This window comes from Xylocopa sonorina, chromosome 10, assembly GCF_050948175.1.
Source record: "Xylocopa sonorina isolate GNS202 chromosome 10, iyXylSono1_principal, whole genome shotgun sequence".
In the NCBI taxonomy this organism is placed as follows: Eukaryota; Metazoa; Arthropoda; class Insecta; order Hymenoptera; family Apidae; genus Xylocopa; species Xylocopa sonorina.
Window position 1 is genome coordinate 11660106 of NC_135202.1, and position 14638 is coordinate 11674743.

At 45.3% G+C, this 14638-nt stretch overlaps 1 protein-coding gene across 2 annotated transcripts in view; it reads right to left on the bottom strand.

Annotated features, from left to right (window-relative positions):
• Shg (DE-cadherin) overlaps nt 1-13999 on the bottom strand; it is a 50849-nt gene extending 36850 nt beyond the window's left edge. The window contains exons 1-2 of one of the 2 annotated variants that reach the window (XM_076903463.1): nt 13926-13975; nt 13409-13744 (exon numbers count right to left, since the gene is read on the bottom strand). In XM_076903463.1, the coding sequence (XP_076759578.1) occupies nt 13409-13502 (94 nt within the window). In that variant the 5' untranslated portion in view covers nt 13503-13744; nt 13926-13975. Of the gene's footprint in view, nt 1-13408 lie in introns of both variants that reach the window. The other variant, XM_076903461.1, reaches the window with a different exon arrangement.
• Nucleotides 14000-14638: the final 639 nt, after the last annotated feature.

A 14638-nucleotide genomic window follows, 5' to 3' on the forward strand; every position in this document is an offset into this window, starting at 1 on the left:
TGCCTCTTCTTTAACGCCGTGTCTCTTTCAGAACTTTGCACTCAGGGTTAACGTTATTCGTGGATCGAGCTCGACCGAGTAATTGGACATGAGGGGGTGAAAGGGATTTGAGCGTAGGGAAATGTCGCGTTAAAAAAGTACAGGACGAAATATTTCATTCTTCCGGACCGGTTCGTTAGAAGTGCGAGACACGTTTACGTTCTAAACACGCGGTACGTGCCAGCACGTACTACATGGACGGGAACATTTGGAGAAACGAAACGACGAGGCTGGCGCGTGTTGCGCGTTCCTGCTTGCGAACAAACGACAGCCCCTGGGCCGGAGCTGAGGACGGTGGAAAAAAGGAGGGAAAGGAACAAAAAAAAATTAAATAAGCGGCGATGCAGCGACGAAAAAAATTCATTCTTACGAAAGGGGGAATATCTCCATCTGCTCTTTGCGCTGTGCGTAAATTCAACGTTTAGATGGGAGCACTGCCAAATGCAATTTCGAACGGAATTGTGTTCGTTGGAACTGCGACTGGATTCCTGAGATTCTCCGAGCTACATTATATGAATATTTGAAAAAACACGTACAAACTCGCACGCGTGTTTTATTAAATCCTAAATTAATAAAACTGCGTGTACCAACTTTTACTGTTATTATTTCCCGGAAAAAGGAGCTGTTGCAGGGTTTCGTGGCTGCAACACATTTGGCGCCGGCAATGCGAAAACGAGAGAGGATGGAAGAAAAAGAGGAGGAAGAAGAAATCGTAACACTGGAAGTGCTACCACGCTCGATGGTGGAAAGAACGCAGACTGTCCTCGAGAAAATATTTGCGACACCTGTTAACGACCGCCAAGCCAACGGATCCTCGACGAGTGTACTATCGAGGAGAGAACACGACTATCGTTTCTCGCGTGTGGTTGCTCATTTCGCCCTGACAACTGTTCAATTGAATATATGAAACCGTGAAAAAACGGGTGCTCGACCACGTTTCATCTTACGTGACTGGACATCATTATCCCCGACGCTCGACGACGACGTTCGATGCATTCCCACACACTGGAAAACAAAACTGCAACGGGCGACGTAGACGCAAGGGTGGTGTGCGCGCGTAACACAGGTTGGGTTACGATAATTAATCTGGGCCGGGGCGTTCGAAATTAGCGTGGTACGGGGCCGGCTATAAATCAAAGAACTCGGCTCTCCGCCGCCGCGAAATTTTTCAGGGAACTCCGTCGGCTCGACTAGCTCGAATAATTCGATGCATTAGGTTAATACGCTCCTCCGCTACGAAAGTAATAACAGAGTCGGAGGGAGAGAGCGAGATAGGGTAGAGTATGATGCATGGGATCGTAGTTCGATCCAATGTGATCGATTCGATGTAGGTACTTTACAAACGTATCGGCCAGCTTGCAATTAGTCTAACTTACTAATTGCTCGTATTCCCAGGTTAACCTCCGCCTCTTGCTCCTACTCCATCCTCAACCTATCGCTCTCTTACTCGGTCCTGTCTGTTAATATTCGCGACGTTTGACTGGCAGCTCCTGCGTTTCCTTCCTACCGGCAAAACGTACAACGAACAGTCGTTCCTAACGTCTGAGACCGCGTATCGTTATCGCAAGACGTGTGTAATCGCCAGACGGTTTTTTCTTCAATCGCGGAATGAGAGATAGACGGTGATCAAGTCATGAACGATGACGCGAACGACGCCAGCATGGCGGCGTATCGGCCGCATCGATGAATCGCGCTCTCTCGCCTTCCTGGATTAGTCATCGTGTAATCGAGAGGGTCTCTCGACGGGGACAGGAAATTCATTCGCCTTGACTGTCGGAAGAAACCAGCTCGAAAAGCACCAGTCGCGTTTGCCCTGTCGACTTCCCCTGCGCGTACTACACTCAGCTAATCCCATCTCGCCTCCTGTACATGTATGTGTGCGTATTGCTACGAGTGTCCCGTGTTGTACGTACGCACACCTTAATCGTCTTTCTTTCATTACTGCTCGCTTTGATTAAACGAACGATGGGTGTGAGCGGAGAACACGCGAGAGGGACGAGTCGCGAGAATGTTATACATACGCTAGTGTTTCAGAGAAAGACCATGTATTTAGGTTAATTCCTAACGTGACCAGTCCTTGACTGTCACGAGACGAAGCAGAGCACGCGCTTCGTCAAATGATCTTCTATTTGAATCTTTGCTGCATCAGTTATCGATGATGTTCTTCGTTTTACTGATGACGGAAGAAGGTAGCGTAACGCGTAGCGTATCGGGCGCCCCTTGCCCTTTGATGTTTCAGCGAATAATCGATGCGAAAGCACACGGTAGAGTGGCGGAAAAAATGTCTATCCGATCGATACTCCGAGTCCTCGGAACGACTGTTTGCGAGTGGCCGATTAATCTCACGTCAGCAGTAACCGACGTTCTAGATTCTGACTCGAAGCGAATTCGGGACTTTGGGAGCGCAGATGAAAGCAATGTAGCGTGAGGTAAACGAAAGAAGGAAGGAAGGAGGGAAGCGCGACGGACAAGTGCGTCCGTGAAGATTGCGTCCCGAGGTAGTTGCATTCTGCGAGTTGCGGTAACCGCATACCCTGTACAACCGGCTTTTTCATCATCCACCTCTTCTTTTCTTCTCCACCGTGCACGCGACACTTACTCTTCGCGCGATAGCGTTCTCCTAGAGAACCATATAATCCTCCTCAGTGTTGCCAACAGAGAAACGCGTCAGCCTCGTCCAACGCGGTTCATCTTTCAAGCAGGTAAACGCGAAGCGATACACGAACGATCGTTTGATGAAACGGGCAGGGAATCGCATCGAATCGGTAGGGAATTTTTATGCCTTTGTAAAGCAAACAGAGTCTGGTCGACTCATTGCGTAACCCCGGTTCACAGGATGTCCCAACCTGTTCGCGGCATAAACGAGCGATTCACTTTAGCTACGTGCAAAAGTAAATCTGAAACGTACAACAAAATCTGTCCCTTTGAAGTTTTAATTATGCGAGGAAATCGAGTTCATGAATTTATTATTGGGTGCGCGTGTACTTCCATAACCCACGATTGAACACATTCAACATCGACGGACTCTATTTGCCGGTGGTGTACCGGAACGTTGTATTGAATCGAGGTCCGTACAAAAAGTGATTCTTCTGACATTTAATTGATTTCAGTTGTCGAAACTTCACGTTGAATTACAATAAAACAATTAGTCTGTATTGAAGCCGGTAAAACGTATTCAGTGAGGAGTTAGCGAAGCGCACGAATAACAGACAGATTTTCGAACTCAATTTCCCCAAAAACAAGACTCGAAACGAACAAATTTGATTGCCACATTTTCAATGTTATACTTCCCCTTTGCAGATGTCGGCGAAATTCATAGAAAAGCGAACAAAAGAGGCGAATAGGAAAATCGGAATATACGTTCGAAGCGGATACTACTCGCGATACTGGCAAAGTTACCTTACGCTAGACCACCGTTGCCTTATATTTCTAGTTGCACCATTCCCTCTCTCTTTACTCGAAGCGTTACTCGAGAGTAGTGGGTACACACAACCACATGGTCACCGCGCGTACTACGGAGGTACGTGCATACGTCAGTCGCTGACCTTCCGCTTACTTTCAAACGCGCGATCATACCAGCGATACCTCGAGACCGAGGTGCTCGTAGATATAACAGCAGGGGCAGCGCGGCATTTATTCGAGCAAAGAATCGGTGGACTCTTGCATACGATCGAGCAAACGTTTCACGGCCTTCGAGAGTGGAAAGAGAGCAAAGGAAAAAGGTGCGAGGTGCGGTGGGCGAAGGGGTAAAAGGAGGAAGAAGAAGGGGTCGTTCGAAACCAAGAGGAAGCGCAAGAGCGCAAAGACGTGGGAATTCTGCAGAGGCAAGCGATATTCGCGGTATAGGCGTCGAGTAAGACGAGAGCGTCGAGTAGGCGTCATCGAATACTCCTACGACGGCGAATCGTTACGCTCTAACCGGTGCAACGCTCTCTCGATGTTTGCGAATTGGTCGGTCTTACGTTCGGCTCGAGTAAAGGACGAGGACGGCGGGAATTGTCTATCCGCTTACCCCTGAACCTCGAGAAGGAAGATAATGTACCGTATTAATGGAAGAGGGCGAAGCTTCCTCCATACCTGAGGAACGTGCTTTCCTTTCAGAAGTTTCTTTCTAGTTACGAAACACGTTTCGTACGCGTTCCATTTCACGATCTCCTCCTCACCAGCCGTTGCTATTGGCTACCCTCAGATTAGATTCTACTTATATAAGTTTGTAATATATAGAGGATAATTAGACCAACTATTTTAGATTAGATTCGGAGTTAGTTGATAATACAAAAGACAATTAGGCGAGTTATTCGAGGTTAGGTTGACTCAAGTTCTCGGCTAGCGGATAATCAGGTCGCCTGTTTTAGGCAGGATATCTTGTGTACAACAAAACAGTTAATCACACGGTCGTCCACTTCCCGATACGATAAATTACCTACCACCAATTAGAATTTGCTTTTTCTAACCGATTAAGCAGTGGTTTTGGTGGGTTCTGTGTATCCTAGAGAGCTCGGCTCGACCGACGACGCGGTGGTCAGCTAAGCGCACCGAATAATGGATCTACTAATTGTAAGGAGAGCCTGATGCACCACCGCGCTACCGAGACGCGACACGAAAACGTTAGCCGGAACTACGACACGCTTGTAATGCTCGACACGTTTCACATAACCGTGTACCACCGTCGAGATACGGTCAATTATTAGTCACCGTATTACAATGTCTAAACGGATGACCCAAGAATGTATAAACGAACAGATCGATATGCTCGATGATCGCAAGAACCATTTTCCTATTCGTTAAACCCAAAGCCGTTCACCGGCTTCGCCGTGAAACGACAGTTTCATATTATACTCGGTACTCAGACGAAATTATTTTTAGTTACCGAATCGCAGAGATCTCTGTCGAAGTCTCAAAGATCCGGCGTCTTTCTCTAGACGCTTTATCGTTTGTCAATGAAAAACATCTATATATGATAGTACTTATTTCAGCATATAAGTATCGATTATTTAAATTCCCAATCATTTAAATATACTTTCACGTGACCAAAATAAATTGGAGCTATTTAAAAGGAAAACGTAAAACTCGATCAAAGAGCGAAAGAGTAAAACTTTCTTCTCGTAAGAGTTAAAACCGGAACGATGTAAAGATAATATTAGTCTCTTCTTTTATGGGTCTATTGAGATCGTAAAAATTCAAGATTAAAAAGTGTTAATGGGTTAAAAGCGAGGGGATACGGTGCTATGATCCTCGATGCTGAACATCGTTGATTTTCGCGAGCGATTAAAGAACGGTAACGTAACCCTTTACCGTAACGTAACTTGTTGCAAGGTAATTGCGCGCAAGAGTAAAAGCATCATCACGTCAGGGGGACGTGTGTATTCGCGGAAAGACGAAGTTCCACGACCTTCTGTCGCAACGAGCTAATTCCATTTGCGTTTTTCCAGACGAATTTCTGGAACGCGTATCGAGATAAAAGAGACGCTATAAGGAAGAAGTTCCGCGCCATTGCCAACCATTCGTTTTACGTGGTTCTACGACCGGGTCCATCGTAATCTTTTCGTTCGAGCTTAATCGAACGGAAATTCCCCGCAGCACGAACCAGTGAAACGCAATGCCATTCCGTACCATCAGGATTTTCGCAACTATTTCCTTTTTTCAACGGTAAAAAAAGAGCAAAAATATAGCCTCGAATTTCATACGAGAGTAAAGCTGAAACGATGAAATGTTCGACAGCGGCGCAAGACTCGAGGCAACCATGCGTGCACGGCAAAAATTTCCATATCTACATATATTTTTCAATGCCAACAGGAATTTGTTACGTTGGATTTATAACATTTATATTTCACGCGAGCGCGAAATTAGAACAATGAAACGTTCCGGGGCAACGCGTTGACCCGAGGCAACGATGCTCGTGCTGCTACCATCCCTCTAACTATTTTTTCAACGGGACGACAAATATTGTTGCGTTCAGTTTGTAATATTTCACGCAAGCACCAAGTTAGAAACGCGGAAATATTTGAGAGCAACGCGAGACTCCGAGCTACGAACTAAATCTGCTTACCAAACTAGCAATATTAGAATACCGAAACGTTCGAGGGAGGTGCGAGACGCAGAGGCAACGATACGCGATTCGTAATTCCATATTCGAATGCTGAAAAGAATTCCTTCGTTGAAATTGTAACATTCGCGTTTCATGTAGGACTACAAAGTTGGAACACGGTGAAAAACGTCTGAACGCATCGCGAGACTCGAAGCAGCGATATGCAGAAGAATTTCAGTAACCGATCTTTTCTCTTTTCAACGTTAACAAAAATCCTTTTACGTTAGAGTTGTGATACTCCAATTTCAGACGAGCGCAAAGTTACAGCGAACAGTGGAACGTTCAAGTGCGAGGCTCGAGGCAACGAGAATCTAAGGACTGAAACGAGCAGTAAGTTATTCACTCGGAACCGAAGTGACGAGTATGAAAAGATAATCTCGCCCGTCTCCTCCTCCGCGACTCGCACGGCAGCAGTCGCGGATAATTAGCGCAATGAGTTCAACGAGACGTTCATCGCTCGTCTCTTTCCGCCATTCCCGTGAAACTTTCCGAAAGAAACGATACTCCCAACGTTTCCCGGATTCGCGAAACTATGCAACTGCGAGACGAGAAAATTTTCCTGACGATCGAGCCCAATTACGGGAAACGAGCAACAAAGTGTGCGAGTGTGTATGTGTGTGTATCCGATATCACGAAAGTTAATCATGTTAATGGCAGACGGTCAAAATTCGCTCCGTTTGTTCGCTACACACGGTTTTTCGTGGCAATCGCGGCGAACGATCTCGCGTAACTCTATTGAATTGTAACTCTCTCGGACGGAATTATCTGAACCTCCGAATTCGCTAAACGAAATTACGAGGACGGGTTAAAAACGGGATTTCGATAACGGCGACCTTTTTGTGTTTCGCGAGAATAATTGCGGCTCCGACTGATCCCGAATCCGCTTCCAAACCGTCAGTCGATATTCTCCTGCAACGGTAAAATTTACTTTGCGTTTTATCGCTATCGTTTCTAGTTATCTCGCTGGCCGCGCGTCGGGTATACCCGGATAAATGTATTTTCTCGATACGCTGGTATATCAATTAAAATTAATTACACTCGGCGGTGTACATTGAACAGGCGCATTACGATCGAACGTGACGCTCTTCTCTACGTTTTTCGAGCGACTCTTTCGACGAGGACGACACCGGTAGACTAGCTTAAGGAATTTTCGGCTAGTACTTTGCATGCTAATTGAACGAATACCTACCTACGTACATTAGACATTTACCACCGTTGGCTATGCAAAGTTACGTGCATATTGTTATTTCTCCCCCGCCATCTAATAATATTCAAAATATTAAGTGAACACATTAATTTCGCCGCGCACGATGTTAACACTTTCGCAACAAAGGACATACGTGTACTCTCTCCGCAATGAAATAATCATCAGGCTAAAAGCGTACATGTAACGAGTGTAGTGTTTTACCATCGCGATAAGATCATTTTTACTTTTATTTACATGCGCCGTAACATAACAAACCAATAATTCTACGACATGAAAACATACGGAATTAATATCGGTATGTTATGAGTTAATTAATACGGAAATAATACAAACATATGGAAAGTTATTGTAACCTGTATCCTGGTAATTGCGATCCGTAATTTACCCGTTTTCTTTACGTAAAGAAAATATAAATACTTTACGCATTTCTGTGATATATATATATTAATACAAAAACTATGTCAGTTTGTACAGCTGAGCGCGATTAGTTCCGAGGGAATCGTGGCGGAAGGATTAAAAAGGACTCACCTAGATCGTAACTTTTCCTGAACCCTTAAACCCTCTCAGCGATACTCCCGACGTAGCATTTCACTAAAACGTTTGTTTTCGATCGGCGCGCTTACATTATCGGATTAAACTGATCGAGAAAATAATTCAAAGGTACATCGACATTCCAAAGGGGGTTAACTACTTTTTCAGTGTTCAAAATTGGCGCTCGCATCGATATTGTTTCAGCGGGGTAAACGACGCGGAGGACGCATCGATCGATCGTTTAAACGTTGAAACGCGTCCCGAAAATCTGCACGCGAATCACATCGCGCTTTGCCTGGCGCGTGTCTACGAATCGCGCTCATCATAAACGGCTGTCAGTCGACGCCCGGACACGATTTTCAAATGCAAATGTGTTTCGCGTCGCGATTGAACGTCATCGTCGCATTCGAGCGGTTGTTCCTGACGGACGGCCCGGCATAGTCCTAAACTCGATAGCCTGAATTCGACTAATTAAAACGAATGCGACGATAATAATACGGGTGACATAAATTACAAACGTGGGATCGGTCCTGATGCGTTTACGCACCTTTCATCCCACCGTCCCTTAAACATTAAACCACGCGCTGTTTAGCCAAGTTATCGGGTTCAGTCTTTACAGGTATTTTATTTATCCGTGAAATTTCTATCTACTTTGTACACAATTCTTTACGCAGCAATGTCTTTTTTTTTGTACTTCCTTTTTATTAAGGCTAACGCCTCCCCTTCTAGCCTTCTGCATATTAATGCTGGTGTGCGCGCCAAATTACTCTAATTAAAGTTGCTTTAGTTCAAGTAACCTGGGAGTTCAAGTTACTTCGACTAACGTATCTTCAACGAACGGCTATCTAATGTGTCGCTGATTTTTAACTCGTCCCCTACGGTTGTAATCTTGCTTATCACCAGCACACTTGTGTAATCTCGCTAAAAAAATTCATGTTTCACGATACCGTTCGTGTCGTAGGTAATATGCTTCGAATCAAGGAAATTGATTGAATCTTTCTAAATGTGTTTGTAATTAAAGAAAGAAAGCTCATTAATAAAATTGATATAATATAATTTTTACGCGTTTTATTTAATTAAAAATAATTTCGATTAACTTGTTACGTCATTTACCCTTACGTGATAACAATTTACGTTCCTAGATTAGCCATAAATCTTTTACGTTATCCAGAATAGACTATTTCCGTGTTCACCAACTCAATATAAGGCGATATTACACACGCGTCGCTTAGCGGCGAATGAATCACCCTTGAACGTTCGCCCTTCTCCAGCGACCCGATTGAAAGAACCGTTTTCCTAACCGTATGATTTCACGAGACTTCTCGGACTAACCAGAGAGAAAGTTTGAAGAATGACGAAGCGCCGGACGAAGAAATCTTTTCGAACTTTTCGGGGAACCGTTTGGAATTTAGATCACCACCGTACCAAATCTCCAATCTCCGTTCCTCGCGTTCTTCCCTGCCCTCCCCTCTTTCCTCTAACTCTTTCCTTCCCATCGTTCGCGAAAAGAACGTCACCGTCTCGAGGAAGCGCAAGCATTCCAACATCAGAATACAATTTCGCGTCAATTTTACAGCGAACTAACGATAAAATGAGTCAACGTTGACACTCGGTATCAAGGTACAACGTTTCAATTTTATCATCGATGCGATATCGATACCAACTTATCACGAACCGGTGCATGATAGCGAATGAGAGAGTGCCTTGTGATCGTTCGCCGCGATCCTGTTATTCTTCCAAAGAACTTCAGAATCGAAACTGGTGCTAGTATCCAGAAACTTTTAACCCCGACGTGCATCGCAAACAAGCGCGTCAAGGCAGTTTGATCGCGGTTGCTTCGACAGTAACGCACGCTGATCTTATTTAACCACTTAACAAGTTCAAACTATCGGCAGACAATTTCAGAATCAATTTAACATTTTTAAAGGTATTAATGTTTGAAACGAAAGTATTTTCCGGGTTCCTCGTTTGAGACTGACAGGAAAATTTTCAGAGTACATAATATGAAACACAAGCTTCACAGTGAAATCACCGGGGCGTAAACGGTTAAGTCAGTTTTGCCCTGTCCGCTAGCTGATCAAAACATCAAAGGTAAAACTGTCTTAATACTCGCCTGTAATGTGCTGTGCATCCCTTAAAGAGAAAATGCACGGTTGGCTTTTGACGAACGACACGTTTCATTCGACAAAATTTAGAACAACGCGAACAGTGTAAATTCCACTGTCCTCGATATTGCGATGTAAATAACATTTTTCGACAAAAGCGAATCTCTTATTTTCTTTATTCACCATTCCTGACAAAATATTTAAACCGCTCTTAGTCCCTTCTCAATTGTCACGTCATTTAATCTCCCGAGGGAGTCCATCGTTCATTAAATTTTAATTAAACAAATTCCAACGCATGAAAAGTAAAAGATTAAGCATCAAAGACGACAAGTCAAAGCCCATCTTGAAGCGAACTTGTTCTCAGTGTACATTGCCCTCTAAAAGCGAAGCCAGTTAACAGATAATAACGAAAATAGAGACGCTGCTATCGACGGGAAGGTAGGACAAGAATTTTGACTAGCAAGTTTGTTGTACACGTGGAAAGGGGTTTGAGATTCGTTGAAAAGTTTAGCGAACGATCGCTAAAGACACGGTTCCCTGTACAGGCTGCACACCTACGAGAAACGGACGGCGACCCGAGACACGCCGCTCTTTGTCCTCTTTCCTCCCTCCCTCCCTCCCTCAATAGCTCTCTCTCTCTCTTTCTCTTTCTCCGAGTCCCTCTCCGTTCTCTCTACATCTTTATTGTTCCCCATGCCACGACGCAGCCGGTCTTTTCTTCGCCGATCACGTTGCTCCTCCTAAGTTATTCTCCCTCCTCCTGTCCGCCACAACCCCAACCTCCGCGATGAGCCCCCAACCAGATATTCCCCATTCAAAAATCTATTCTTCTTACTTGCTCGTTCGAAAGAAAGCGAAATCGTCCGGTTCGACGATCGAGTCGTGCTCTCAGGAACAAAGAAATCCGCGGAAATGTAATCCTGACTAGCGGAAGTTAAGATCGGTGCCACCGGCCCCTCTAACCCCCGCCGCCTCAGCTCGACTTCTTTACCTATTTACATTGCTAAATCTCCCTCTCGGCTCCATCTCTTTCGTTGTTCTTCTCTGATTCTGTAACCGGATTTCTCAAGAAAACTGTCAAGTCTTCGAGACTGAACCAGTCGAAGTTTCCTTCACCCTCTTCCGACTTGCATTTTAACCGTTAATTGTGGATCGTGGAGAGTCTAATTTTCGTTTTACGCTATATGGTTGTTTCCAGGCGTCCGTTTTATTTGTTCACTTTGCTGTCACTAAAATTGTAACTTTTTGCGAATACGTACGTGACATTAAATACATAAGTGGGATAATTAAGAATTAACTGTTTAAAACCTCGGTAAATTTCCAAGCGCGTAAAGGTATACGACACGTTCCAACCCCTCTTTTTCGTTCCCCGCCGTCTTCTATAGACTCGCGTTCCACACGCAACATAAATCCGTTTAATTTGCTAGAAAGACAGAAGACAGGTTCGCAAAGGACTGATAGTTTGAGGCAGACGTTTCGTTACGTAATCTCGACCTAGTTAAGAAGCGCTTCCGCGAAAATAAAATAAGGAAACTATGTTCTTCGAAAGAGCCCGTTCTTACGCGCGCTTCTTCCAAAGAAACAAAGTCGAGGATACGAAGGAAACGTACTCGAAGTTGGCTGGAAGCTGTTCGAAACAGAATAAGCTAAATTAAAGTAGGTCGTCAGTGTTAATCGAATAAATACGTGTGAATTTGAGGGTAAATAGGGATTGATGCGGTTCAAAGTAGACGATAAAATCACTCTGCTGTGATCTCTCTGTACGATTAAATCCGTGCCGTTTGACATTTTGCATAATCCAGATCGGCTTGTTTACATCCGTTCGCGGTCCACGCCGTGCGCTTTCGAGTGTCTCGAGCAGGCGAGGATAAAACGCCAAGCATAGAAAAGAAAAGAGAAGCCATACTGCGTGGCGTGCACGACACGACACTGCTGTTACTGCTGCAGTTAAAGCTGCACTCTATGTTTCTCTCTCTCTCCGTCTCTTTCCCTGTCCCTGTCTCTCGTGAGGAAGAGAAGAGCAAGAAAGAGCACAAGGGGAGAAAAGAAGTAAGAGAGGTTGACGGACGGGCACATGGTGTGGGTGGGGGTGGGTGAGCCAAGATAGTAAGAGATAGAATATGAGGTAGGGGAGAGAAAAATCCGTGGAATGTACCAAGAGGGCACTTTGAAATCGGTTGGCAGTGGTTTAAGATTACGCCGAGTAAGGTTCCTCCGAAGGCCTCTCTCGAATCTCCTCCAGCCGAATCCTTATGCGGCCGAGTCGGCGAAATGGAACGCGACCCTGATTGCCTCGACACGACTATGTCCAAACGAATTTCGAGTCGATTAAACCTAACAAAAAGCTAAGGTGTTTCTATCGACCTGTCAATCGGCTTCTTACGGGACCGCAAAAAGGATGTACACGACAAAGGTGAGCACTGTTCGCGTCTGGAATTCGCGTTGCGTTTGACCTTCGCTTCCTTCGACTTCTACCATTAAATTCAATTACACCTCCTTCCCTCTTGGGACACGCGACAACTTATCGATACCAGTCCGAGCTCCGTAGAAAAGGAGAACGTTGTCTCTGATATCTCAAGATTTCTCGATATCGTATTGCCCCGCGTTCTACTCATATTTTGCTTCTCGTATCCTTCAATTCCATTAATTCGTATTAGCTTATGAAGTTTGCAATCTTGCGAGTTCGATTCGTTGGAAAATAGTGCACCAGTGAAGGAAGAAACGAGGGAACAAAGGAAAGTACACAGGAACGTTGGAAAATTCCCATGAGTAAAGGGAACACCTTTCTATAAAAGTATTGCTCCAAGTGTAACTCCGTTCCCTCCAAGTTTTCTCGGGGTAGGACGTTTCGTATCGCTCGACACGATACCTTGCCACCCGATATCTCAACCTACCAAGAAAAACAGAACCTGGCTACTGGTTTTATATTACGAAAGTGGAAAGAAGACGTGGTTTGCGCGTCCAATGCAAACCGACATCTTATCGCGTTCCCAGGCGATTCTTTAACTTGTTAAATTATGTCACTGGTCCGTAAAATCTACCTAATCGAAGAGGACGGTTAGCCGAGACTATCAATATCCGGTTGTTGAAGATTATCAATCGGTTATCATCGAAAATACAGGTATACAGCATATATAAAAGGCGTACGCGATTTATTAGGTGCTCGTGAGACCTCTGGGGGATACTTATGGACGCGGCCTAAGGCCCCGGTTTACCCCACTCTATGGTTGTACGACTGGCCTCGCCAACGTGCTATTGAACAACCGCGCATGCGCCGCAGGACGAAACGTTATAAACACACGCACCGTTCTCGTTCGCGTACGCAGTTCGAGTGCTATACAATCGTAAACCTATGCACGCACACATGCAACGCGTACACACAGGTAGAGAAAAGCATCGCGATAGAAACCTCTGAAAAAGACACAATGCACTACTTACCGAGAGTCCCACAGACAAGCAGAAACGATAGCAAAAGATGCCGAGGCCTCGCCCAGGCCCGTACAATGTGCCTGCCAGTTTGCTGCCGCGACATGTTCCTTTTCTTTTCCCCGTCGTTCCTTTTCGCTCAGGTTCTCCTCTGGTTGATCCGTGGTCGAAGCGACCACGCTGTCGATCCTTTTCCGTTGTTTTCTTCGCACGCGTTCACCCGTATTTCTTAATTATTTTCTCCGTACTGAACTTTTGACGAACACTAAAGTACCGGTGCACATGGTTCTCATGGTCCTTTGATCCTTTCCTCTCTCTCTCTCTCTCTCTCTCTCTTTCCCTCTTTTTCTTCACCTGGATTCCTCGTTCTGCGAACACGACGAACAAAACACCCGTTACACTGTTTACACTTGGAAGGACGATAATAAACCGAACACGACACGCGTCGCCAGCGCTGCCCGAAAGACCGACGCCGTACAAACGCGCCTACCCGACTGAACGATGAGAACGCGGGATTCGTTCGCGGTACCTTGTGCTTCCTAGCTTACTCGCTCGACGTACGTGCCTGCCAGCCTGCCTGCTTGCCTGCCTGCCTGCTGCCTGCCAGCCTGCCCCGAATACGCGTCCCTTCCCCCCACGCGCGCCCTCGCTTCATGTCCCCCCTTAACACTCCGCTAGCCCCGCGCTGCCAATCCCGTCGCCAGCATACAAACAGACCTCTCCCCCACCACTTGCTAACTACTTGTTGATCTTCCCTCGGATCAGGAACGGACGGTCCATTCCTCGCGCCTTGTGCATTCGTTCCTGCCTTGTCCAACTGTTTACTCTTTCTCATCTTCGCGTTTTTTTCTCGAATAAATGTTTATCAAAAAGAAAGTTCCTCGTGAAATGTTTGTCTTAAAAAGTATAACCAGTAAAATGCTCGAGGAAGATGGGACGTTTAAGATTCGTGGCGGACGTTTCATGCCGGTTGCATAGTGCACGTTTACGTTGTAGAAATTACCGTAATTACAGCGGTATCCTGGTAAATTACTGTCTCCATTATCCTTCTCGCATTCTTCCTCTTCGTCCTTGCAAGCCTTTCTTTTCTACTTCTTCAATTACGCGACGCGTTTTCTTACTGTTCGAAGCGAAAAGCACCGCGATCTCTCGAGAATAAGTATGACTACTCGGATTGTCGCGGCGTCGTTGCGAAACAAATTAATGTAAACGATCGATAATTACCAAATTTCATGAAAAAGG